The sequence below is a fragment of the Odontesthes bonariensis genome, chromosome 23, assembly GCF_027942865.1.
Source record: "Odontesthes bonariensis isolate fOdoBon6 chromosome 23, fOdoBon6.hap1, whole genome shotgun sequence".
Lineage (NCBI taxonomy): Eukaryota > Metazoa > Chordata > Actinopteri > Atheriniformes > Atherinopsidae > Odontesthes > Odontesthes bonariensis.
The window spans coordinates 8,394,105-8,421,318 of NC_134528.1; the positions used below are offsets into that span (position 1 = coordinate 8,394,105).

General features: G+C 39.4%; 2 protein-coding genes and 1 non-coding gene across 3 annotated transcripts; 2 read left to right on the forward strand and 1 right to left on the reverse strand.

Moving 5' to 3' along the window:
• Positions 1-1,023: 1,023 nt before the first annotated feature.
• LOC142374058 (kelch domain-containing protein 1-like) lies at positions 1,024-9,254 on the forward strand. Its single transcript, XM_075457563.1, has 13 exons — positions 1,024-1,269; positions 1,808-1,878; positions 2,429-2,546; positions 4,748-4,860; positions 5,121-5,211; positions 5,293-5,391; positions 6,051-6,125; positions 6,598-6,656; positions 6,769-6,881; positions 7,063-7,135; positions 7,332-7,416; positions 7,975-8,054; positions 8,902-9,254. The coding sequence occupies exons 1-13, from the start codon at positions 1,180-1,182 to the stop codon at positions 9,035-9,037; spliced, it is 1,203 nt and encodes a 400-aa protein (XP_075313678.1). The 5' UTR covers positions 1,024-1,179; the 3' UTR covers positions 9,038-9,254.
• A 101-nt stretch (positions 9,255-9,355) lies between these two features.
• LOC142374059 (LIM and SH3 domain protein 1-like) lies at positions 9,356-22,299 on the reverse strand. The gene is made up of 7 exons (XM_075457564.1): positions 22,076-22,299; positions 20,100-20,194; positions 17,829-17,913; positions 13,229-13,336; positions 10,875-10,944; positions 10,690-10,772; positions 9,356-9,963 (listed from the first exon to the last, which is right to left on the reverse strand). The coding sequence occupies exons 1-7, from the start codon at positions 22,142-22,144 to the stop codon at positions 9,790-9,792; spliced, it is 684 nt and encodes a 227-aa protein (XP_075313679.1). The 5' UTR covers positions 22,145-22,299; the 3' UTR covers positions 9,356-9,789.
• Positions 22,300-23,646: 1,347 nt separating this feature from the next.
• trnac-gca (transfer RNA cysteine (anticodon GCA)) lies at positions 23,647-23,718 on the forward strand. The gene has a single exon. It is a non-coding gene; the product is annotated as a tRNA-Cys (tRNA).
• Positions 23,719-27,214: the final 3,496 nt, after the last annotated feature.

Below are 27,214 nucleotides of genomic sequence, written 5' to 3' on the forward strand. Positions count from 1 at the left end.
TGCAAAGGATGATCCAGCTTGTTATCAGCACTCGGCTCAAAAGCCTGTATATCTGATGGTATGGGGGGGGCTGCATCTGTTCCAACAGCATGGCTTCATAGAAGAGTCTGGGTGCTTTTCACCAATTAAAAGATTCTGAGCATCATGAAACACAAAATATAACGAAAAAAAAAAAGACCCAGGACTGCTGAGCAGCTAGAATCCTCTATCAGACAAGAATGGGACAACATTCCTCTCCCAAAGGTCCAACAGCTGCTCTCCTCAGTTCCAGATGTTTACAGACTGTTGTTAAAAGAAGAGGGGATGCTACACAGTGGGAAACATGGACCTGTCACAACTTTTATTGAGATGCGTTGCTGCCATCAGCTTTTATTTATTTACAGTAAATGGTAAAATATCTCCATTTCAACATTTGATACATTTTTTCTATTAAATTATAAATAAAATACTGATTTATGAGACTTGCAAAATAAATCCGTTTTATCCGGTAACGTGGTTGAGTTGTCCGTAAATTGCAAGTTTAGCCTTTTAGAACATTTTGCCGTCGGAGTAGACAAAATATTTTTTTTAAATGTCTCTCATGAAGCAAAGTTTTCTTTGAACTTATTGTCACTTTGAACTGATTTGTTGCCTTCCAACAGGCTTCATGCACAGTAGAGAGGAGCTTATGGTCCTGATGGATGATTTTCCATCAAAAGGAGCAACAAGAAAAGTCACAGGTGTGGCTGATTATCTCTAATCAGATTTATATATAATGTTAATTGTGTTTTTTCACCTGTGTCACCGGTTGTTAACATGTAGAAATTAAGTGTAATTATTAAGCAGAGAACAAGTAATTATATATATATATATACTTGGCTTCAGAGCAGATAAATATGATTTAAACTCTTAATTCTAAATGAATACAAGGGCTCCCTCCCTCTGTGGCTCGTGGGTTGCACGCAGAGGTGAATTTGCTGATGGGAGGAGTAAGTAGGGACAGCTGCTTGAAAAACACGTTTGACAAACTCTCCAATCCAGTTGGCTCTCCTCTCCCAGTGGGACCGACAGCCCGGTGCGTGCTTTTGAGGCATTTCTGCGTTCCTCCCTGCATCGACCCGCGCCTCAGGTGAAGGTTGTCCGGATTTGAGCGCAGACACTCAGGCAGGCAGGCGGACGGTCAGAGCCCGAGCGGTGGGGATGGATGCGGCTCTGGTGAGCCGGCTGGAGAGGAGCAGCCACTCGGCGTTCATCCACAACAACACGCTGTATGTGTGGGGAGGTTACCAGGTGAGCCGAGTCTGTGCGTGATTACACCAGAGCAGGCAGATCTGCAGGAGCCATGGCACATAAACAAGCCGACCAGATGTGTATTTATTAGAAGATATCCAAGCGAATGCCTGAGATGACTCCACTCCAAACCTACCCAAGCACCTAGGCTTTAAATACGCATGCACGTTTGTATTTAAATATTTATTGTTTAAAAAGGGTAACTAAAGGCGCACTCTTCTAATCTGGAACCTTGGTCTTTATCTTTCTGAGAAAAATCCTCTCCAGTGAGTGCGCCTTGACAGGAAAACATCTCTAAACATTTTTTTTTTAATTTCTTTTTGCAACCACATTTTAGCTGTGGGCACGGTATCTTTACGTACGAGCACAAAAACAAGTCGGATGCTTGCAGAATGTTGAAACTTCTTACAGATTTGTGTTTTCAGCCACCAAAATACCAGCTCTAATCTGAAAGAAAAAAAAAACAAACCAACTTGTTTTTCAAGTTTTTGCTAAAAATGGGCAGTTTTTGTCTCATCTGCTCTTCATTTCCTTGCAGGTAGTTGCCGGACAGGATGTCATCCTACCCAGTGATGAGCTATGGCTCTGTGATTTAGACAGTGGGACCTGGTAAGATACAAGGCTGTTTATCAGCTGAGCTTAACCCCGTGTCAGCCTGACATTGAAGCTATGAATGCGGGGCAGGAGCATGTCTGTTCTGATTTTAAAAAGCTGTGGCCTAGTGGTTAGGGAGGTGGACTTAATATCAGAGGGTTGCAAGTTCAAGTCCCGCCATTACCTCTCCCTACACCTCTACTCATGGCTGAAGTGCCCTTGAGCAAGGCACCTAACCCCACATTGCTCCAGGGCCTGTAACCAATACCCTGTATCTAAATAGATGTAAGTCGCTTTGGATAAAAAGCGTCAGCTAAGTGTAATGTAAAAACTCCTTCTTCAAAAATGTGACAAAGATAAAGTGACTGCACAGGCTTGGTTAAGAATGTGTGGTGAGCTCGTTTGGAGTATTCTGGATCAGAAGGTGTGCAAACAGCTCTGGTGTTTGGCTGAAACTACAACCAGCCCTCGCCAATCATTACTTCACAAATATGTCTTTATGATTTTATAAGTGTTAAACTCACTCTGTTACTCTTTTGGTTTTGGGACTTTTCTTGTAAAACAGGGAGCGGCAGGAGCTCACCGGTGAAGTCCCCCCAGACTTGTCAGGCTTCTGTGGATCTAATATCAAGAGCATGTTCTACATCTTTGGCGGGTGTGACGATTCTGAATACTCAAACCAGGTGAGAATCCATGGACCGACACAAGTTGGACTCAGTCACAGATATTATTAGTTTTTTTTTTTTTTTTTATTTAATTTTCATGCTTTCAAGGGCTAAATTGCTGCTGTGATGGTAAATTTTTCTGTTGTAATTTCCTAAACCTTGAGATGCACTGTTGGCTGTAAATGCACATGGCCGCTTTGAACAAGTTCAAACCCAAAGGTCCAATCCCAGTTCCTCTCCTTTGCCCCACCACTTAACTCTACCCCTCTGTTTCACAGAGATAAGGTCCCATTTTTATTTTGAGGGCCATCAAAATGACCAAGGATGCAGCAAATGATGACATGATCCTCAAAAGAAAAGGGGCAAGGTGGTCCAAAACTTAGGGTGGGGCTGATTAGCAGGGCCAAGGGTGGAACTGGGAGTGGGCCAAAGCAGCATGTTGGAAAAAGAGCTGAATCTTTTTTTTTATGTCCAAATGTATTGTATTATTTTAGCAAGATATGCATAATCCACTTCATGTAAACTGGTGATCAAACTTGTGAAATGGATGAAAAATCTTAAAGGGTTTAAAATAATTTCAGTCATGCTAGCAGACGCTCTTGTTGCTAATTTTTCCACCACTTTGATGCAAACTGGAGTATCTCGACATCTGTCAAAATGCCATAATATTCTCCTAATCTGAATTTTTATTACACACCTGAGATGCTCTGATTTGTGACCAAATGCTTGCTAAACTGACATTCTTGTTGCCATCGGCTGTAGTTTTTGGTTAGTGTTTCGCAGCAAATTTTTAGCACACAAAGACTAAAGCTCGTGATGACGGCAAATATTATACTTTAATTTAGTGTCCATACGCCCTCACACAGCCATAAACATCTGTATAAATGTACTTACTGCCATCCTTCAGCAGAAGTGCGTTAGTCCTCGAGTCGCTTTGGAAGCCTCTCCTTTCACCCACAAACCTTCAACTTTTTCTACATAACAACTTGAGGAGGGGCTTGGTTCTCTTTCTGGTTCTTTATACGCGTCCATGTTTTCGACTGACGTGAGAGGAGAAATTGCACCTTGAATCCATCCCAAGAAGTTGTGTCAGGAATGCTTCTGGAATTTCTAATTCGGCACAAACTTTCAGCCGGACTCGAAGGTTAACCGACTAAATTTTCAACAGTCAAAAGTCAGGGTGATCTCTCAAGGTTTTTAGAATTAAAGCAAATCACTCTGGAAAAAAACAAAACCAATTTCAGGCAATTCAACATCATTAATCAGAATAGGAAGGAGAGGTTGTGACTTAATTTCAGATTTGGCTGAATCGTAAATTTGATGTTTATCTCACCAACTTTGAAACAATTGTAGACACATTTTGTGTTTTTTGTCTTATGGATTGACATGAACTTAAACTGCGATTTGAAAGCGGCGTATAAGAGGGAGGTGGCAGTTCTAGTCTGTCCTAAGTGAAGGACAATGAATACCACTGAAGCATATCAAATGGAAGTGTTTCTCCTTTAATTTAAACGTGCATTTGTACTGTCTGAAAAATGTAATGCAAACCGGCTCTTTTTGAGTATAACTTTGTTTACCTTGCAGCAGAGGGGATGTTTTTCCCTCCTGAGGGTTGGAGACTTCTAAACAGCTGCAAATGGCTTTTTCAAAGATTCACTGATATTTCTGTCAGGAAACAGGCTCACCTCTGTGACTCGAGTATCAGTCACTCAGAGGCACAAAAAGGGACTGCCCAGTGATGAAACGTATACCCCCCTCCCTCTTTTCCTGGCAGCTAGCACAGATGTGAAAGTTTATCTAGAACGGCGACAAAGTAACACGATTATCAGCGAGATGAATCTGACACAAAATGTCACGTCGCACTGTTTGAAAAAGAGCTTTACAAGTCTGATTATGGAGACGGTGTTTCCAAATAAAGTTATTACAAGCACGGTGTTTGTAGTGCAGAGATGTGTGTTTTTAAGCTCATACCAGACTCTGTGGGCACGGGAGATTAACTGTCTTGATCATCTGGACTGATGGCTTTTTAAAATGGGCAACAACCCTTCCCGAGGTGGGCCGGATGTTTGCAAAGAACTGCTTTGAACATTACTCAGATTTTTGGGCTCACGTATTGATAATAAAATGTAGACGTGATAGTTTTTGTTTTATTTTTATTTTTTTTTTAACATTAGGAAAGATTAAACGCCCCCCTCACTGGTCTGAATCTCTGTCTGCAGATGTTCAGCATTGACGTCTCTCAGCCGTGCTACTCCTGGAAGAGGGTGACCGACACCAAGGGAACGACACCCTCGCCACGTAACAAACACTCCTGCTGGGTGCACAGAGACAGGTCCGTGCTGTCTGTGGGAACGTGCACCACATCATGTACACAAGCTGCCCATGAAGAGTGGTTGTATCAGCTTGTACAAACTGCTGGAAATGAGCTCCAGCTGAGCCCTTCAGCAGCTCTCACACTGAAGTTTGGGTCTTTTGTACATTTTTAGAAGGTTCTAAGAACTTTTGTTTTACGCCTCCAGCTGTCTTTAGTTTAATTTGTGACTGGATGGTTTAAAAAAAGAAGAAAAAAAATGGCTACTGTCATTCTTGCAGATTAATCTATTTTGGTGGTTATGGATGTAAGACTCTAGGGGAGGTACGAGACACTTCTTCGTCGAACTTCGTCGTGGCAGAGATGTCTTGGGTAAAAGCTAAGCTCTGCATCAGGTTAAATTACTTTTTAATACTTATGTTTAGTCTTGATATTTGAATTTTGCCTTTTTAGACAACGATTGGAAACACTTTGTTTCGGTGCTGGGGATGGAACAATGAGGTCAATGTTTTTGACACTCGCTCCGCTACGTGGAGCATGCCGGAGACCCAGGTGAGTAAAACATAAGCTATTGTCTTATATTCCTTTTAAACTTTTAGACAGTGACTTAAATTTTATTTGAAACGTATTTACTTGCCGCTATTTCTGCATATAGTTGCCAGGAAATTCATCCGTACAATGGTTTCACTGGCATCAGAGCTGGTAATGCCTTTCGATACACAAATAAACAAACTCCAACTAAACAGAACTATAGTCACTTGCCTCGGGGCCACTGAGGTCTTAAGCTTAATTTAGCTGTTTAGCTTTTCAGGGTGCAGCTTGGGAGTGGAATTATCCAGCCTTCTTGTCTTTATCTCAACCCACAACTTCAAATTATTCTGCATTCACTTTACCTCAAAAGTGGGAAGTTAATCAACTTTACACATGAGCAATGGCTCTAAAAGCGTCAGACAAAGAAATGCATTGATGGTGAAGCCTGGGGGTTTAGAGGGATATGTGAGTTACTTCAGTCCCTCGATTTGTGGCGCAGTGTTTTAACAACACAAAAGATTGTGGCAGACCATAAACATTCATTAGAACAGTATCTCCTATCTGCAGAATTTTTAGGAACATGACAACATTTTTTTGTGCCTTGTCAGGCGTGCAGGAGACACAATATTAGTCAGGTGGTTTTAATGTTTTGGCTGATTATGGTATGTGTTTTTGTTAAGGGCCCTGCTCCTGCTCCCAGAGGCTGCCATGCCAGTGCCCTGCTGGGGAGCAAAGGTTACATCACTGGTGGTGTGGTGAGCAGCTGAACAACTCTAAATGGTTATAAGTGGTCAAATGTATGTGGACGTCACTGTCATTCTATCAAGCCTGAGATGTTTCAGCCAGTCCAGAGAGAAACCATGATATCTGACAATGCTGTGCTTCCTACTTTGTGGTAACAATTTGGGTAAGGCCCTTTCCTGTTTCAACATCCCTTTCCTGTTGTGCCCCCATGGACAGTCAGATCCAGTTCATGTAAGACCTCAGCTGGCCTGTACAGAGCCCTTACCTTAACCTCCACCTCAATCTTTCAGATGAAGTAGTCCTTATCACTAAGCATCAGGTGGGTGAGGACCCTGTTATCACAGCAGATTTGTTGCTCAGCAGTTGCATATGGTTGACAAATTGAGGTATCCCATACTTTTGGCCATTTGTTGTACATTTCTGCACACTGACGACGCACTATATACTTCCACGCTATAGACGAACCCTGTGTTTTGTTTGCAGGAAACGGCAGAGCTGGATATTTTCTGCTTGAACCTGGAGACCTGGACCTGGACTCGATTGTAAAACTTCCTCCTTGCATGCATCACCACCTTTTTTGTATACATATTTTTTTTTTTTTTCCTCCTTGTTTGCAGTGGTTTAAAAAGCACACCTGCATTCTGTTTTCCTCAGCAACGTCTCCCCCTCTGTTGTACCTCCGGGGCGCTCTATGCACACCATGACTTCCATATCTGATCACATGCTCTTCATCTACGGCGGCCTCGGCATGGATGGGAACACTCTAAGTAAGTCTGCGCCCCGCAATGAGCACTGGTCTCCAACGGTGTGAGACAACCAAAGTTATTCAACAAATGTTGATTCTCAACACATTCAGTCAACCCTCCTTCCTCTGTATGATAAATCTTGAAAATATGATGAAAGAAAACACTGTATTTTCTGCATGACTTTCACAACTGTTTATTTTAGATGACGCCTGGCAGTTTAACACAATGAAAAGAGAGTGGAGCAAGGTGACCCACCGGCACAAAGACAAGCCCAGGTAACTAGTCTTACACAGTATCATGCAGTGTGAAATTCTGCATATTTGACCAAACTTGGAGGTGTAACCATAGCCACCTTGGCATTGTGTCATTGCTTATAAATTTCTGATGCCTCATGTCTTGGAGTAAAACGTTCAGCTGTTTCAGGTGAAGTACCTGGTTGTGTTTTGAGTAAAAATGTCTGACTTCCATTAGAGTCTGTCACACAGCATCTCTGGGAAGTGACAGCGACGTCATGGTGTTTGGGGGAAGCAGCAAGCTCTGCATCCTTATGGACTTGGTATGTCATTAACAACTGGCTAATTCCTCCTTTTTTTTTTTTAACTCAACTTTATTTTGTTTGTTGCACAGCAAGGTTGGATGTTGTGCAGTTCTCTCAAAATCTTCCCCCTGCAGACATGAGCAAGAGACTGCAGCGTTACAGTTTATCCTTTTCAAATATACCTTTAAACCTCATTACTTCTGTAAGGTCGTTTGTTGAATGAGCCAATTATAGCTGGTGATTTAAAACTGTTGCATAATTCCTTAGCTTAAGTGGTTTAAAGACTCAGGCTATGAAGTGCGCCTGTACTATGTGGTAATGCCTTCGCACATGAAACCAACAATGGGCTCTGACTCTTTGATTTATCAGGTGTTTTCCATCAGAAACCTAAACTTTAATGTTTAACATGTTGATGGTCGGCTGAGATCTTGAAAATATGCTTCACGAGGGCATTAAGTGTGTAAACAAGACTTGAAACCATCTAACAGGTGTTGAAACATTTCAGTTTTAATTCTCAAATGTCAGTGGCATGAAATTGGGCGCACTAAAAAGGTTTTTAAAACGTTTTGTGATCAGGTGGCTGTCCTGAGAGCTCCATCAGAACATCACTGCAGCGACGTTCTCATCTTTCAGACCCAGCCGTACTCCCTCTTCAGGTATGAACAGCACATATCTGCATCTGTTTGAACACACAACGTGGCTTCTGTGCTTTCCACCGCTTACTGGTCACATGCAGTGCTTGTTGCCATTACATTCAGTCACACACGATTAAACCGTTTTAACGGAGGCCAAAGAGACCCTTTTAGACACTGAAGTTTTTGTTCAGACTGTGTCAAGCTAACTGGCTTTTTATTGTACCTATTAGTGGGGATGGTGGATGAATAATGGTATCAAAGGTTGTCGCTTTGCAAATTATTCTTCACTTTTAATGTCATTTCAGATGATGTTGCTTTGGGTGGAGATATCATGAATCAAACATAATCTATAACATATTTTAATCTAATTCGTTATTAAATGTTCCCATATTTTTTTGCCAGTTCCCAAAAAATGATTTTTAACTTCCCATTTCCTGATGGTTCTCTTGGGGACTAAGATGCTTTGTTGAATAGCTTCCTTTTCAATGATCTGATCTTAAGTCTAAGAGGGAGTTCTTATAAAATTAGTCATACTTCAAATACTTTTCTTTGACTTCATAGTTACATTTCATACTGAATCAAAGTGGGAACTGAAATTTAGGGCCTTGGTAACTTTAACACCTAAGAACCTTTTGTTAATACTGACATGTTGCTATTAAACTAAACGCTTCCATAGTGTACATATCATAAATCTGTTATGGCAAGCTGAGAAACTGTCCGTGCACATGATGGCACAGAACTGCATGTTGGGTATGAAACGTGTCTCGTCGGACAGACGCAGTAACTTGATAATGAATAGAAACGGTGTGTGTGGGGAGTTAAGATCTGCATCTAAAACGAGGTGTGTGTGTTCCTTTTATTTTCCCAGACTGTGTGAGGATTTCATCGGAGGAAACCCAGAACTGTTCAGGCAGCAGCTCAACTGTCTGCCACCAAAGCTACGCAATAAAATTAACAAGAGAGCGGCCTTCTTCTCTGCCATGGAACTGGTTAATACGGCGTGATGGACTGTTTTTACAGCAACCAGACTCTGAGGAACCATTCATTTTAGGTTTTTTGAATGTGTGTTCATACTGTCTTAAAAAAAAAAAACAAGAGTTGGTGCTATAGCTTCATAGTTTTAAACATAATTTGTAAATAAAGTCTGTCATTTTAAATACTCTATAGATTTAAGTTTTACTGTGATTTGCTGTGTTTTTTTTTTTTTTTTTTTTTTTTTTTTTTGAATAAAATTATTTCTAATGCTTTATATTTGTGTTCATTTACTAAGTTCAAACAGTTGTATCGAACATCTGTTTTAAGACTTAAAAAGAAGAGAACACTTGTGAAATCTTTGTTTTATTTGACGATTTATTTATTTTTTTTTTTTTAGCCCAAAGCTGAGGCAACACTTTACAGTTGAAAAACATGCACATAAAAGGTAAAGATAGGGGAGCTGAACAATTGTGTATCTATGAACTATATAAATCTGAAGAGTAAATGTTTTGTTTCCTCTTTCCTCGCTTCTTCTTTTAGCTTATATACATCCCACCATAACCAGTACTTCTAAAATTTAAGCTTAAACTCTTTCTGATCAAAAAAGTAAAGAAACGGGAGGAAAACTTTAAAAAAAAAATTTTTTTTATATATATGTTTCTCCCCTAAATTGCATTTTTAATTTTGTAATAAGGTGATTTAGAAGCTCAACTACAGGTGCTGACAGCAGCTTCACTTGGCAGGAGGAACTTCTAATGTCTGTTCGGCAGGTCTCTTTATTTCACACAGGTCGGACGTAGTTTGCCGGAAGCATTCCCTTCTGTCCTGTGCGCTGGTTACTGCCAAACATCCATCCCTCATCTATGGGCTCCACGTCCAAGATCAGATCCCCCTCCTGCAGAGAGACTTCATCTGCTTCTGCTGCCATGTAGCTGTACAAGGCCTGGTAACGCTTCTGAATGAGTGGACACGCACACAGAGCAAATCACATGTAGGTGCACTGATATACTAATAATTTTTTTTTTTTTTTTTTAAAAACTTCCCAATTAGTGTAACAAGTACACCCACATTCTGTACACAGGAAATATGTTCACACCAAATGGAGGAAGCCACACATCTTTGGACTACTTTTTTTTGGGGAAAAAGACTTTTATGACGTAGACCTAAGTTGTTATTGGGTATCATGAACCGAAAGACACATGAAAGGAAATAAAAGCCTGAAAAACACTAAAATGAGAAATTTTGATTGTGAAAAGCTAAAGAAATCCCTAATGCCACACATGGATGAATGCAAAAAGTATATTCTGTTTTACACTTGCATTGTTTTGGCTTTGGCCTGCTTTGCAAGATTTGGACTAAATAGCTTAGTTTCAGCATAGAATAATAATTTCAAACTATTGACTACTACTACTGCCTACTACTATTCTACTGCCGGCAGGTCCTGAAACCTTTTTGCTCCAGTTTGTGGCAGTTTTTAGTATGATGGAAGAACTGGACCGATCTGCTCAGACCTCAACCCACCATCATCAGTGCTGAACCTCACTGATGCTCTTGTGTTTAAATCTCTTTTCGGCATGCTAACAATGGGAATTAACACATTTAAAATAAGTGTCATTCTATTTAAAGTTATTGCTATGATATTATGTGTGAACTTCATTGCATTCTTATACAATAGCCTTACCCCTCCACCAGGTGGTGCTACAGTAGCAGGGCGAATTTGTCCAGCAGGCTGACTGCATCTTTCAGGGTTTGGCGGTTGCTCATCTTATTTTCCACACACACAAACACACACATGAGACGAACTCGGATATGCAAAGTTAAATAGTTAATTGGATAACGAAGGCGGTACGTAAAGATGTTCCTCACCTTGTCTGTTTTCAGGGGGAGGAGCATCACTTCGAATCTTGCTCTTCTCAAAATCTTCATGGTACTTTACCTGCACACACACAGATACACGCAAGTTAAATCAACGCGAGGCCTATGACCCTCACATTGGACCGTTCTCCCTCCGTGGGAAGCTGCTCACCATTTTAGGAGGTGCTGAAAGATGACGAGAGAATAGCTCAGCCAGAAATGCAAAAACGTCTCAGAAAAGACTTTAAAAGCTGCACAGATGTGTTTCTTTACAAAGTCAAACACATGATCAGCGGGTGATCTTTTAACCAAGACGCTCATGTTCAGTAATTATACTAAAATCATTAAATAAATGTTATTTATGCACTAATAAGAACAAAGGTTATATAAAACAAGGCTATAATGCGACTTAAGAAAGTAAATTTTAAAATCTAGGGAATACATCCAGAAACAAACATTTTACCTTCAGCAGCAAAAGACGGGTGATCATGTTTTTATCCACATCTTAAAGCCAATGGGGCCCACCTAATGACTTTTGAAGTGTTATTGTAAGGATATGTAAGATGGTTATCCGTGAAGGAAGGCCTACTTCCTTCAGCCGCACTAAGTCATTCTTTAAAGATTCGTGAAAAAGATATGTTTTTAAACGCACTCATCGTGAGCATAAATGTCATTTATATGAAATGCCTTTTCTGGAGTAGAATGATTGTACATCGTATATCTAATGGAATAATGAGCTTGTGCACAAGGGCTAACTGAATAAGTTGGAAAGTTAACAGACCTTTGTACATTTTTGAAAGTGGGAGTGTTTACATTCCTGGGCCCATGAATCATGTTCACCCTGTGCCGACTTAAGGAAAAACATCTAAACTTGTGCACCAAATTCCTCCAATTTTCTATTGAATATGCTGCACAATCATTCTGCTTCAGGACGAGAGCAATATCATGTCCACAATTAATGTGGAAACTTTTAACCGATGCACAAAATTGTGCATAGTTTTATGAATAAACTGTGTACACGCATAAAGGCAGAAATGTGCAAACAGGCTATTTTCACCACATTCCTATGCATAAATCATCCTAAAATCTTATGCATGTGCAAGATGTTGATTTTCACTCCCATTTTTAGCCATGAATCGATGTATACACACCCCTAATTGATCATTTGTGTATAAAAACAAAGTTTCCACCTGTGCACGGTTTTGTTTGACACTGTCAAACTATTTTATTCGGCGTCTCGAGTCTGAAATCATGAACATGACTACTTAATGGAAAAAAGGAATAGAAATGACTAACACAGCTTTGCATGAAGATGTTTTCTAAAAAAGTCTTTGAAACTTAAAGTGGATCAGAATCTCAGAATACACATTCTTTTCTTAAAGCTGCAAGATGTTACACATGTTTATGGATGTAGTTATTTAGAGCACGTACTACAAGATAAGATCACTGCAACTATTCTAGTGAAAATGTCTATTTTCGGGCTACAATTGCTGTGCACGTGTCTGAAAAATGCATGAGTTGCACGCATTCTTCCTTTATTGTTATGGTTTGTGTGAAGGAAAAAACACGTTTTCTTTTGTCTTTACAGCATATACTGTCCACCAGGGGACACAAAGACGTCAAGAATGGCTAAACCTCTTTGGAATAAATCGAATGCAGTGGTTCCAGCTAACGGCTGGGGGAAGAGGAAAATATTTGGAGGCAAAGGGGCAGCCCCCTGTGTCCCCAACAAACCTCAGGAGGAGTAAACTGAAACAGGACTGTGTGGGAAAAAGGCCGGGGAGAAGAAAAAAAAATAGGGACTTAAACACAGGAAGGAAGGAAGGAATAAAAGAAAGTAGGATAAAAGTAAAAGAAGGAAAGAAAGGAGTAAAAAGAATTTGTAGTTTGGATATGCAGCTTATCACCCATCATTCCTTTCTGCAACTTGTGCTCTCGTGAGAGAAGGGTAAAAGTTTGTGTGTGTTTCAGCGTGTGTGCGGACAGCAGTTGGGTTTGTGTCCACAGCCGAGAAACTTTGACCATATAGGGCAGCTGCTGCTCGGTGGATGGGAAGAAATGTCAGAAATGTGCCTGTGTGTGTCTGCAGGATCGCACTCTGACATCCTTCTCTGCCATCTGGAGCTCTTGGTTCTCTCTGCTTATGTCTCAGCTTTGTGTTTTTACTAAACCTGTCTGCACATCTACCACCCTGCTGTGAAATGTATTCTGTTATTGTCCTATGAACTGTTTCTGGTATTCATAGAGACTTGTGCGGTATGAGCACACTTGCTGCTTGTGTCTGGCCATGTCACGATGTTGTGGGTCAGAAAAGTGTCGTTAAAGTGAGCAGAAGCAAAAGCTCTTGAAATCTGGACTAGACTTACGTTACTGATCTGGTCTTGCGTCTTCTTCAGTCTCTGCATCTCTGGAGTGTCGGTCACCACGCTGAAACCTTTCCCCTTGTTCTTTTCAAACTCCTCCTTGTAAAGGGCCTGCAAACACCAGTCTCATTTAAGTTTCATCTCAGTTTGACTTATTTTTCCAATTTTACTTCCTTGCTGTGATTTAGATGGAGACTGACACCCCCCTCATGCTGTGTCTCCCCCTCTAACTATTCCCAACTTGGAGCTCTGTATCCGAACAAAACTGCTGCTTTCAAAGTAGATGTAGCATTGTGCTTTATTTGTTGTAGTGTTAATTAAATTAGGCTGCCACTTGCTTCCTAATATTCTCTTATCCACAAATCCGCAGTTTTTTTTTTTTTTTTTCGATCACGCAGTTTTGAATTTGATGCTAACTGAATCTTTGAATCTTTTCTTTGGTGGAAATGGCAAAAACATACAATAAAAACAGTTGAAATATTTCCCTGTGAGATAACCCAGAAGTATCCAGATAAGACTGGATTACCAACTGCAAAATCTGTAATGCAAGTTTCAAGGTAGCTGTGTGCTTCAGCTTTACACGGCTATCGGCTGCTTTTTTTCTTACAATGGCACTACCAGATCTGCAAAGATACTTGTGTGTGTATTGTCATTTGTATGATGTACTACTGATAATGCAACAGTCACGTCATTTTGATAAATTCATGATAATTGTTGGACAGTAGCTGTAATCAGTCTCATTTCCTAAATAAATTCATTAATCTATGACTCACAGGTGATAATTTCCACAAAAATATGATAATTTCAAACCTCTGCTATGGCGAGAGAGTATAATCTATCTACTTATGATTCTTTCAAAGAGATCATGATTAATAATAACTGACTATATAAGATAGTAATATAGCCACTTATTGCTATTAGATTTATTTTAATGACTTTTAAAAAATGAGGTTAAAAAAGCATGACTGTACCCACTTTGTAAAATTGAGTGTAAAATGCTGCAGTTTCAGGCTCCAAAATTGTACAACGACAACATCACCGGCAAATGGTTATGAGTTAAAAACACAAGGGCTTACACATTTCACTGTTAACGGGTTTCTGTTCCCATGAAGACGCATAGATGTTGCCCTACACTGAAAAACACCCTCCCAATTTGAACCACGGATTGTGAAACTACTCAAAATCTTTGCAGATGTGGACCAGCATACCTGTTACACGTTTTCTGGCTTGGCTCAGCTGGAATTTCACGAGTGATTTAAAGAATATACACAGTTTTGAACAAGCAGTCCTTAACTGTGGATCTTATTTTGAAATTCCACTCAAGGTCTCCTTTGTGAAGCAGATTCAACATTACCCGACTGCAGCATTGTCTCAAAAACACAACAGAATCATTTAACAATGCAAATTAGCCATAGCTATAGGACCTATAGAAATTGCAAATGTTGCACTTGCAGTCGGGAAGAGATAAATACAGTTAAAGGTCATATTGCACACTTCCATATTATCCTTAAATAGAAAGAAAATTAAAAAATGACGATTAATTGTTAAAAGAACCAGTTGTATGTAACTGATCAGCTTTTGTCTTCCTCATTCACTGAAACCTTTCCACGAGTTCTTTTCAAATTCCCTCCTCATGGAGCTCATTCAAATTTGTCAGCAGCGTTCAGGACACTCAGTCCATAGAGTTCATTTCAGCTTAGAAAACAGGGGTCTTTAAAACGTCTGAGGTTAGACGTCATTTCAGCCCAGAGAGGACTGCATTCATTAAAGTGTCCATAACGACATTATAGGGTTAAATATTTCATCCTCAGTGTGGGTCAGAAACGCACATAAACCCAGTCACAATCTAATTTAAGCAGCTATGTGTCATAGAGCCGTAGAAGTTTTGGGCTTCAAGGGAACCACGAGCAGCGTTAAATAAAATCTAAATGTTTATTTGAAAGTACAGAAAGCCAGCACACACACACACAGACACACTCATACATATTCGAACACAAGTGAGTCACATTCTTGCTATGAGGAATATGCTGCCCCTGTGAGCGAGCCTGGCTGCCGAGACTTTTATGGTTATAAACAAAGAACTGGGTTGGTTGGATGAGACCAGAGAAGAGGACACTTTCAGAGAGTAGGAAACGGCTCTCGGAGTAGATCTGATTATGACAGTCATGTGGCATGATAAAACAATTATCCAACATGATTATTTGTACTAATTTTAACCAAAGCTTGAGCTAGTTTGTGTTGTTGCAGCTGGCGTTAAAAGAAGTTGATCCTATTTCATTTATTTCCCCCTTTAACCATGGTTTTCTGGATAATGAATGGGAACAGTTATATATTAGTACTTTATAGGAAGGATAAATATAAGGGGACATAAAATATCTTTCTTACTTTTCAGACACTTTGCTATGACACAAGTGAGCTGAACTAGGAAAAGCATAGATTTAGCTGTGTGTGTTGGGAGAAATCTAAGCCCATACGTTCAAAGAATTGTCTCTCAATCATTAAAACAGGATTCAGTCAAAGTGCCAAAAACTGAAGAAGTTCACAGACATCCCTAACTCAGGCTGCCGAGCCAAACTGAGATGTAAGGCCTGAGATGTCAAACTAGTAGCTAATAAGCCAGCAGCCTGATTGGTGCGTTCATCTGTGGAGATGGGAGAACCTCACCAAAGGACAGCTTTCACTTTCATGGCAGAGTGACTAAATGGAATCTTTTCCTCACTTGAATGTAAATAAAAGCCTGCTGGGAGTTTTCCAAAACGTATCTGAATGACTCTCGGAGGACGAGAGCACAAAAAGAGCCACTGAGCATTATCTCATAAATACAGACTCTGCATTCAAACATGGAGATGGCAGCATCATCCTGTTGTTTTTTCTGGCTCATGGTCTGAGAGACGAGTAAGAAAAGAGGAGATAAAATGTGCAAAAACCTCTTCCTAAGTGCTCAGGATCTCAGGCTGAGCTGAAAGTTTACGTTTGAACAAGACAACTAACCGAAGCGTGCCTGTGCAGACTCTGGCTGGATGCTGGAGTGACTCAGCCAGTGTCTGGACCTGAACTTGTAAAACATTTTCATGACTGTGCACTGATGGCATTCAACCTGGTTGAGATGGAACCAGAATGAATCAATGTGTCCCGGTCAGAGAACTGTTCCCTAAATGTTTTACACACAATTACTCACCCAACTGTAATACAAAGAACATTAGCAGGTGTTGCTCACAGCATATAAACATCTGCTTTATGAACTTTTACACTGATCTCTCTGTCCAACCAGCCCTGTATAATCGATAGGAGTCAGTATAAACAGTTTTTATAGGGACTAGTTTTCTTGAGAAAGTTGTTCGAACAAAGACTTAAGAGCAGCAGTTTGTCTTTCTGACAGAGAACAACTAGATGTTGCAGTCGAGAAAATTCATGAAACCAAAACCTAACCTCATCTCCAGAGGTCGGGGCTGATGTCGACTCTGATCATACTTTGCTCTCTGCAGGGGGGCTTAATAAGCTGAACCTGAACTTCAGTCTGTACTGGACATGCAAACCAGCTGCACCAGACCAGCACAACATAGAATGCAGAGGCTCAGATTACAACACACACACAGTGAGTGCTAACTCATTCTCTAGTAAGCATGAATTTTCTGATTGTTTACTGCTGTGTCAGTGTTTAAACTCTCTTGTAAAACCTTTTAAGGTTTGAGAAGACCAAATACCATCTAGTCAAATCAATTCTAGATCAATCTGACAGACTTTAAACACTTTTGTTATGTCAGTGGCATAAACAGGCCCTTATACGATAGGAACATCATGTGGAACACAGTGGGATAAATCAGTCATTGGCACAATTTGTCAACGACTTGCATTATTTATCAAATAGTGATAAACTAGCAAATGTTTGTCCGTCCAGCATTTGTTTTTCTTGCTGCTATTCAAAAGGATGCAAATATATCTTATATTTAGGCTTATTTGTGTTGTTTCTGGGACCTAATGGAAAAGCCTAGCTTAGTATTAATCCCGGGAACAGCTAGACTGGCTTTAACTACTGAAAAAGATCATTTATGGTCATTTATTAGTGAACAGATACAGGATGGTGATCTGATTATCCTGCAAAAATGCAGCCTTTAATAGACAAAAAAGAAAAACTCCTGCAGTGAGTGACAGCACAATCCTTAAAGTTAAACCGTAAAGGAATCTCCTTAATTTTGCGTGACCTGGAGGACTTATCCCTTTGATCAGGTTAAATTTCTGGCAGGAACAGTGTGATTAGATTAGAGTTTAAGAACACTGAAGGCAGGGAGGGGTTTCACTCGAGCCGATGCCATAAGTGAGACTGAAAGTAAACAACTGGGAGTGTCTTTTTAAATCTTACCAAAGACAATATCGCTCATGACACAAGACAGAATCTACACCCATTTCTAAGTATTTTCTCAACTGGTGGATTATCTTTAATTGAAGGAATGCAACTGTCCTAAAGAACGAGCTGAGAGGTACGTCCTCGTCACCTGCCGTGACACCGATGGAGAATCAATGAAGGAGACAGATACAGAGTGACAGATAACACTGAGGCACGATGACAAAGTGAGATTACAAAGAAAAAGAGGCCTGACCTCACCTGGCTATTCAGCATGGTCTGTTGTTTCAGACGTAGATTCTCAGGGGTGTCGGTCACGATGGTGAAGGAGGTTTTTGGGTAATGCCTGAAAGAAAAAAAGAGGAGGGTGGGGTTCACATTAATTTACAATCGTATCAAATTCCTCATCAGTCGGTCCTTTTTAACTGGGCTGGGATGAAATTTGTGCCATACATAGTTAGTGTCCTGTTTCTTCTTCTTCTTCTTCTTCTTCTTCTTCTTCTTCTTCTTCTTCTTCTTCTTCTTCTTCTTCTTCTTCTTTTCTGTTCTTATCATTTCTGTTTTTCTGTGCTTTTACCCCCCCCCCCTCTGTTGTTTTAAATAAATCACCGCTCATCCCACCACCTATCTTTGCCTCCTCATCCTCGTTGTCTTGTGTTTGGGCCCTCCTCCTTCCTCACCATGACAATCAAATCAAATCAAACTTTATTTATAAAGCACTTTGTGCTACATTATTAATGTATGAAAAGTGCTAAACATGTTCAAAAGCATACCCCATCCCCACCCCACCCTTCCCCACCCTAGCACATACACATAGACATATGCACACACACATACATATATATATACATACACATACATACATATATATATATATATATATATATATATATATATATATATATATATATATATATATATATATATATATATATATATATATATATATATATATATATATATATATATATATATACTTAGAAACTTAGAAAATGAATCCTGACAGACAAGATGGCACCATCCCCCCTCTCCTACCTCCTTACAAGCATTTCGGAACATCTAATAGCTGTGCAATATCCCTTTTGTGACAGTTCCCCCGTAATCAAAAGCAAATGAAAATGAAGGCATGCAACATTTCTAGAGCCTTAAGCCAAAAGCACACGAGTATCAAACTGCAGTGGTGCCTCACATGATGCGGACCAGGCAGCACAGACATTGCCGCATGCATCTGACCACACAGCTGTGGTGATTTATATTAAAACTTCCATATCGTAGTTGGCTGTTTTGAATGAATAACATCAGCAACACGTCTTACATTTACTATAATATTCCTATATTTCCTACCTCGCTAATAAAATACAATGCAGGTAGCAATTTGCATCAACATGTGGTAGAGTTGTACCATTTAGTGGGATTAAATGTGAACTTCAACTATAAAACACAATTATTTTTACATTAATACAATTATTTACGTTATATAAAATAATATCCATCAGAAAAATGTTTTTTAGCCTCATTCAGACAAGAGTTTAAACTTCTGGGTGGATCTCAAACCCGGAGAACGATGTGCTTCTAACAAGATTTATTCACCAGGCTGTATAGCTGTAGCTACATACTGTTATTTTTCTCAATAATCTCTCCTCATCCATTATGTAAATATGTTCGATGCGACACAAAATTGTCAAAATAAAAGGAAGAAAAAACTGCCATAAAAGGTGAAGTAATTTTACTATCTAAGATCTCATGTGACAGTTTCACAGAAGACAAAATGTAGGCATGAATAGACTTTTTAAGCCTAAAATAGGTATTCAATAAATAAATCGTTGGTTTTCCTCTTGTTAAATACCTGCTAAATATGAGCTCCTCTTTTATAATTGAATGCAGATCTTACCAATAAATAACTTCACTCAAAAGTGAGAAATTGCTTTTATTTCATGACTTTCATTTCACTATGGCTGCTGTAAATTGATCTTTTAAACTAAATGGAGCTGTCTTTGTATTTGTAGTGTCTTCATACATTTGATGTTTTCCTTTTTACTGGTTTGGCTGATTGAAACAAACGTATCGATTAAATTTCTTATATTATAATTAATTCAGCCTTTGTGTCTGTGAATACGTGGGCAGCAAAAGTCAGCTTACGCTAAACTAATGGGGTCTTCAAAGTAACAAATCTGCAAATATTTGGCAGGACTCAAATCTCCCGATAGACACAAGGATGGCTGCAATCACATGATACATTCTGTCTGGTCACACTTCCTTTTTACCCCCATCCAATCGTTGTAGCTTCTCCTGCTCATCTGTCTGTCTCGGAAGTTAATGTCTACTAGTGTCACAACAGGGTTTTTTAGTCATGAAACAGCCGAACTTCAAAAACTTTTCAATTCTAATGCTTTAAGGCTTTAAATCTGGATGTTTCTCCTACTTGTTAATGATAGCAGAATAATTCAAAGGAGGTTGACACAGAATTGGAAGTTGTGCTGCAGTGTTTATTCATTTTATCCATCAGTAATGACGTCTGGTGTAAATACTCACATAGTGCAGTAAGGTTTCTTCTCAAAGCCTTTGTAGTTTGTCATGCTCAGGGCCATCTTGCATACTTCACAGCTGAAACAACCTTTGTGCCAATTCTGGAAAGAAAAAAAGAGGTTAGAGGACTGTGCAAACGTCTTGATCCACCCCTCATTTCCTTATATTTTGGCAGGAAAAAAGGAAACGTGTGCAAACATAAGTGGAATTACAGTATTTAAGGTAAAAAAAGAGTCTGAACGAGTTTGAAAGTCAACATCTGCTCTGAGCTCCTTTCTCCTCCAACACAGCCTGAACCCTCTCAGACAGCTTTCTGTCCTTTCTTTAAGGAGTCTTCAGGAATAGTTCTCCAGGCTTCTTGAAGGACATCCCAAAGCTCTTCTTTGGATGTGGGCTGCCTTTTGTTGCGTTCTCTGCCAACATGATCCCACACTGCTTCAGTAATGTTGAGGTCCGGGCTCTGGGGAGGATTCATCCCTCCATCAGACCTGCTGCCACTGATTTTCAGCCCACTTCTTGTGTCCTTTGGCACAGCTCAGCCTTTTCTCCCTGTTTCCCTTCCTTAAGAACGGCTTCCTGACAGCCACCCTTCCATGGAGCCCATTTCTGATGAGGCTTAGGCCAACAGCAGATGGATCAGCTGAAGGTCCAGATGCATCTCTCAGCTCCTGTGTCAGGTCTTTGCTGGAGTTTTTCCTCTTTCTTAAGGACATCACTTTCAGATCCTGTTCATCTGCTGTAGATAGTTCTTTAGGCCTGACACTTCTTCTTTTGTCCTCCACTTGTCCAGTTTCCTCAAATGTTTTAAGGACACACTGCACACCATGCTGAGATATGCCAAGTTTTCAGCTAGTAGCTCTTTGGGAATCACCTTGTTGCTGCAAATATACTTTTTTCTATCTGTCAAACTGTGCTTCCTGAGGTTTGCTTGTGACAAAGTACCAAAAGATACAATCTAAAGGAGGTTAAATGGTGCTTGAATGATTCATAGGTCAGTGTGAGGTGGCTCAACAAACAAAAAACACATTCCTCTGAAAAAGCTAGGTACGAGTGCTGAACAGAAAATTAGTGAAAAAGCAGCAAATGTCCAAAGACAAACTTTGAAAGGCCTTTAGAAAACCTGGAGAACTACTGAGAAACACCACTTTAAAAGATTACAAGAAAGTTTGGCTGCTTGGAGGTAAAAATATTTTTAAAAATGCGGGGTGGCTCCAGACCTTTGCAAAGGACTGTAGAGTGTTATATATCAACTTCAGCAGTGGTCTCCTAAGGCCACAGCTGTGCTGCCAGCTGTTTCTAACATCTCTGCACCGAACAAGTGGGATCAAGATGTGAGCATGTTCAGTAAAAATGTTTCAATTTAGACGAATTTTTAAACTTGACCAGTCCTGTCCTTTTGCTTCGCCTGTAGTCTTTTATGTGAATTGTGGGATTGGTTTATCTTCAAATGAATGAATATTCATGTAAAAGTATGTAAATAAGATTAAAAATGAGCTGCTACCTATGATTAGAGAAAACTGTTTAATAGTCATGTTTATTCATTATCTTATTATAAATCATTCTATTCTATACAAGAAGCCACAGAGGTTTGTGGCCATGGTTTAAATACCGGATGTGTTTTTTTTTTATCTCACTCTTAGTGTGTTTTTGTGTGAGACCATCCTGGTTTGTGCACAAATATGGTCAGACTTTAATTTAGTTCTATGTTAAAACATCCAAAAGAGGATTGCAATATTTAGGGATGGAGAAACAACGATTAGTCCTCCAGTTTGCCAACTTCGAGCAGTGATTTTTCATTTTTAAATTTCACATGAATTCAGAGCATCAAGAAAAATCTGCCAAAGTCAACAGTCAGAGTTAAATAATAATAACAATAAAATACAACAAAATGAAACGAATAATAGTCAAAATCTTTATGGTTATTAGAGCAATTTGGAATATGTTTTAGGTTGGTGAAGAGGGTTAGACTTTCATCACCTTACCTTGTCAAGGCAGTTAATTTTTTCTGTTGGGTAAACTGGTTTGCTGCATCTCCCACAGGGCGGGTTCATGATGGCTCAGCTTCTTTTCACGGAACAAAACCCTCACTTGTCCAATAAAAAAATCTTTCAGGGATGAAATATTAACTTTGAGGAGCACAAAGGAGACGAAACGTCCTCCTGCTCGCCTCTGTATGAACTAGTGATGGGTCATGCGCACAAGCATCGGCTCTGAGAGCCGGCAATTTGTAGTGAATCAGAGGAGCCGGCTCGCATCAAGTGAGAGCCGACTCCAAGTGTTTTTTTCCATTCGCTGCTTAGGTTTCACTTTCAGTGCTCAGTCCCAGCTCTGGTTATGACAGAGCTTTGTTATGATTGGCCAGCATGGCGACCAGCATGCGATATTCACGTGAGAATTAGGGAGTTTGGTTCTGGTTTTGGTTCTGTTCTGTGGATTTGTTTGACATTTTTTGGTTCATTTGTCCAATAAAAAAGTTTAATTGAGGACATTATTAACGTTAGCTTGAGTTTGGTTCTGTTCTGTGGATTTGTTTGAAGTTTATTGTTAATTTGTGCAATAAAAAAGTTTAATTGAAATAAACAAATGTAAAAGTGGTTTTGTCACAGAATAAATGCAAAGAATTAGGCAATTATAAGGTCTCTCATAAAAACACTGAAAGCAAAAGGGTTTTCAACACATAAAACATGATTTTTTTTTTTTTTTTTTTTGCAAAGTTAAGGTAAAATATAGGCTACAAAAGATCCTAAAGAAGGAGCCGTTTGGGAGTCAAAAGAGCCGGCTCTCGGAAAAGAGCCGAACTTACCATCACTAAAATGAACGCGCTGCTTCACGCGGAGGAGGAGTTTTCATGTCTTCATCTTGCATTCAATTACCGTCGTATATATTAAACTTTAACTTGTTTAGTTCCGATGACAAATTACCAGAAATATGTCAGAGAAGCAATTAAAAAGCGTGACATTTCACTGTGGTCTCAGATTATTTAATCATCATTCATTTCTGGTCACTTTAATTCAAATTCATGTTCAAATTGTCGTTACAATCTTTATCTACGATAAATGTTTAGAAAAATAATAACACGTGACCAGTAACTCTATATCGTTTTTATCCTTTCGTATTTTCAATCACAATTATAGCAAAAGAAAGGTTTTGTTCATTAATACAATCAAGATATATTTAATACGGTTTATTGGGCAGCACCTGAAAGCAGCAGCATATAACTAACCGTAAAATTATCTTTTCACGCACAAAACTGTGTACGTTTAAGATGCTTGAAATTCATCAAGGACCAACCCCTATTGGCACATATATGACTGCAAAACTGCAATTGTAAAAGGCAAACTGACTGTTGAAATTTGTTCCGTAATTGTAATCACTATTTGTAAGTCAGTAAGGCCAACGTGTTATACACAAACGTTACAGTTTGGGAAATGATAGGTGAATAACATCACAGACAATAACACAAATCGATGAATCTTCTTCTATAAATCCTAGGACACAGTGAGGTGACGTAGTTACCCTTTATATAGACATAACTTCCGCTTCGGTATACAGTGGGGGTATAGCTCAGTGGTAGAGCATTTGACTGCAGATCAAGAGGTCCCCGGTTCAAATCCGGGTGCCCCCTATTTTTGTTCTCCATTGAACAGTTCAGTTTTGTCCACGTTAACCGGGTAAAAATCAAAGTATACCAGTTACGTAACTTATCTGATGTTATTTTGATGAGACAGTTTGAGATCACTGTGGGCTGGGATCTAACGTTTAATGAGCTAAATGTTTTGTAGTCACATAGCTCCATCGTGTGGCCTCTATAATATTAGCCTTTTGGTTGGTACAAAGCCCTTTTAAAGTGAGTAGAGGTACTTATGTTTCACTCGATTATTGTGCTCACGGTAAAATATGCTTGGCGTAGATTGAAATATGCTTGGAATAGTATAAGTATACCAGGGAAGTCATGCAATAAATACCCAATTAGTCATTATCCAATCATCTTTCTCGTCTCAGTGTTTGGCATGGAAGCCATTCCCAGCTACACGTACATTTAGGGTCCATTACAACGCTGTCTAATGCCACTTCTAAGTTAAAAATATCAGACCACAGAAAGACTTTTAAGTATGAAGTCACCATAAAGTCCACGTGGTATCACAGTGTTAGGTGTATATGTCCTAAATATCTCTCTGTGAGACCTTTTTTTTTTTTTTAAAATCACCTCCTCCAGCTGGCGTTTTAACCCAATTAATTCCACAAAAACTACAAAGAGGTAGGTTAACAATTTCTTTTGCAACAGCAGAATCCAAATTGCTTGTACGGATTGCTGTTTAGTGCTCTGATATTGGTTGTTTTCAGGGGTCCTCTTGCTACAATTTCCTATTTAAACACAAACGTACATAATTCCTTTGGACATTTCTCCACTTGAGGTACGTGTCAGTGTCTCTTTTTTTATTGCTTTTATTTGTTAAGAGTTCTGAACAAGAGGTGGTATCTGCATGTTGTACAGCTTTCTGGATAGAATTTGAGGAATACGCTCTGTCTTTGAAGCGATGAGCCATGATGGTTTTCTTAATTTGAAAGTCAACATAGTTTGAACAGTTGCATCTGTAACTCAAAAACTGAGCAACTGGAATATTGTCTTAAGTGTTTGGGATGATTCTCAGCAGCATACAGGTACTGAATACCCCTCTATCTCCCTCCTGTAAATAGAAGTGTAGATAACCCCAGGTGTATCCTTGTGTATGGTTAAATGCTTGTAATTTATTTGTTCATTACTGCATTCAAACTTCAGGATCATGGATAACAGTTTCTCTCCATTTTCCCACAATCAAACCAGCAATAGAAGGATGCTGTTCCATCCTGTTGAAAGTACCACTTGGAGTTATTTTCGGATGTAATCGCATCTCAGCGCATCCATCATCCATTTTCCATTTTCCATGCCCGCTTATAACTATTCAGGGGTGCGACGGCGCAACATTAGTGTTGAGGAAACATTACATTTGAACAAAGTGACTAGTTGTTGCAACACGGACCACTTTGAAAATCTGACATATTCAATTCAATTCAGTTTATTTATATATAGTGACAACAAATGTCATCTCCAGGCACTTCAGTGATACAGGCCAATTCATTGTAATCATGATCCAATCAAATCAAATTCATTAAATTCAAAATTAGTCCAATTCATACATACAGAGCCAATTTAAAAACAATTTCCTTGCTAAATGAAACCAACAGATTGCACCGAAACTTCTCTTCGGTCCAATGCCCCATCCTGAGCGTGCACGAGGCGACTGTGGAGGGAAACAACTCCCTTTTAACAGAAAGAAACCTCTGGCAGAACCAGACTCAGACCTCAGGTAGCCCACCAGTTCGTGCCAGCAGGGGGCATAATTGGGTCATTTGTGAAATTTAGCATGCCCTATATCTATAAAACACATAGTTACTTTTACATTTCTGAAACTATTTGAATTGTACAATTGAGCACAGAGTCACACTGAGATATTAGGTCAAACCTCTGTGTGGATACACACTATTTAAAACTTGTTTGAGGAGCAATATTTCTGACAGGAGTTTTTTCTAAAATGCTGTTAAAGTTCAGGTCTGTCCGTAATAACAACCAGATTTCTGGCTTGGTTTGTGGTTTTTGATACTACAGGCTAAAATTGAGCAATAATTTTCAACCGTTCTTCCTTTGTTCTAAAGACAATTACCTCTTTTGTCTGTGTTTAATTGAGGGAATCATCCAGGTGTGTAATAGCTGAAGGCATCTATCGAGTGTTTGTAAGACATTATAATCCTCTGGTCATATGGTGATGTAGATTTGTGTGTCATCGTAAGAAATCACCAGCCTGTGTTTGGATGCTGTTGTCATACGTTGTGAGACGGATCAAACTACAAGTTCAGATTTTTCTGCACCTTTTGTGGGGAAAAAAAAAAAAAAGCGATCATCCGTTCAAATTCTGTAAAGCTTTGTCTAAATCAGTGAGAGAAAAGTCAAACAATTCAGATGAAATGATAAAAACACACATTTCAGAGATGGATTTTAAAATCTTAATGTACATTAAAAGTCTACATTACATTTGTGGTGAGGCAAATTTTTTCTTTCTGAGATGAAAAATCAACAATTCAATTGGTCGGATTACAGGAAGATGTCAACAAATTTGTTGTTGTAAGTTACCAGTAACTACATATATCTTTTTTTAACATTGTGTTGCATATTTGTAAGCACGTTTAAGGAGTTTCAGATGCGTGTTACTGCATCTCTTTATATTTTTTTTAACGCTTTCTTACAGTAGAAAAATAGATGCTCCACACACCACAGCACGCATCTGATGGCACCATTAGTGACAGCCTGCTGCAGTAGATCTGGAACGGCATCTTTGAGCTTTGCTCAGTGAAAAGATTTTTTATTTTTTTTAACATTTTTCTGTCAGTTTGGATGGTGTTCTGCTGGCATGAGTTCTGCTGGTAATTATAGCACGTTTTGCCATCTCTTTGGAGGAGTTGCCATGCCAACAAGATTATGTTTGCATGCAAACAGCTGACTGAGCTTTCAAAACCCGAATAATGCCTGAAATAAGACCCCAAAATCCAGATGAGTTGAAGAGGAGACGTCAAGGATACAGAGCAGGAACAAAACTGAGAAAAAGGAGGATGAAGTTTAAACTTATGTCAGTTTCAATATGTTGGTGTAGATTCTCAGACACCCAAGTCATGGTAATCCTAAAAGCTTGAATGAGAGTAACTGAACTTAACAACCTGTCAACTGTGAACGGCTTCTCTGCTACTTAGAAGCTAATGCTCCCCAGCAACTAGTTTAGAACTGAAGAAGCCTTTTGGATGAGAGGTGAAACGTCTTCAAGAACCAGGAAGGAGTCCGGTTACTTTGATCCAAGCCCTGAGGATCATCACGGGAAGTGTGAGATCACTGACAGATTTAATGGACAAGCTTAAAGCACCGATGAGGAGGCAGCAGGAATATCAGCAAAGCAATATTATTTGTTTCACTGAGTCGTAACTGTAGGAACAACTCTAATCCAAAGCTCTAAGACTACTTGATCGTGTTGGAGGGTGCTAAGGATGTTCTGTGTGGCTCTAACATGCATGTTAGGTTTATTGGTTTTTCTAAA

What these genes read in the sequence shown, in the direction of transcription:
- LOC142374059 (XM_075457564.1), bottom strand. Translation starts at nt 22,144, where the DNA reads ATGAACCCGCCCTGTGGGAGATGCAGCAAACCAGTTTACCCAACAGAA. An exon ending in TCCCCCTGAAAACAGACAAG is followed by an intron (nt 10,773 to 10,874) that starts GTGAGGAACATC and finishes GTGGAAAATAAG; the next exon opens with ATGAGCAACCGCCAAACCCT. An exon ending in TAGCACCACCTGGTGGAGGG is followed by an intron (nt 9,964 to 10,689) that starts GTAAGGCTATTG and finishes CCACTCATTCAG; the next exon opens with AAGCGTTACCAGGCCTTGTA.
- LOC142374058 (XM_075457563.1), top strand. Translation starts at nt 1,180, where the DNA reads ATGGATGCGGCTCTGGTGAGCCGGCTGGAGAGGAGCAGCCACTCGGCG. An exon ending in GGAGCATGCCGGAGACCCAG is followed by an intron (nt 5,392 to 6,050) that starts GTGAGTAAAACA and finishes GTTTTTGTTAAG; the next exon opens with GGCCCTGCTCCTGCTCCCAG. An exon ending in CATGGATGGGAACACTCTAA is followed by an intron (nt 6,882 to 7,062) that starts GTAAGTCTGCGC and finishes TGTTTATTTTAG; the next exon opens with ATGACGCCTGGCAGTTTAAC.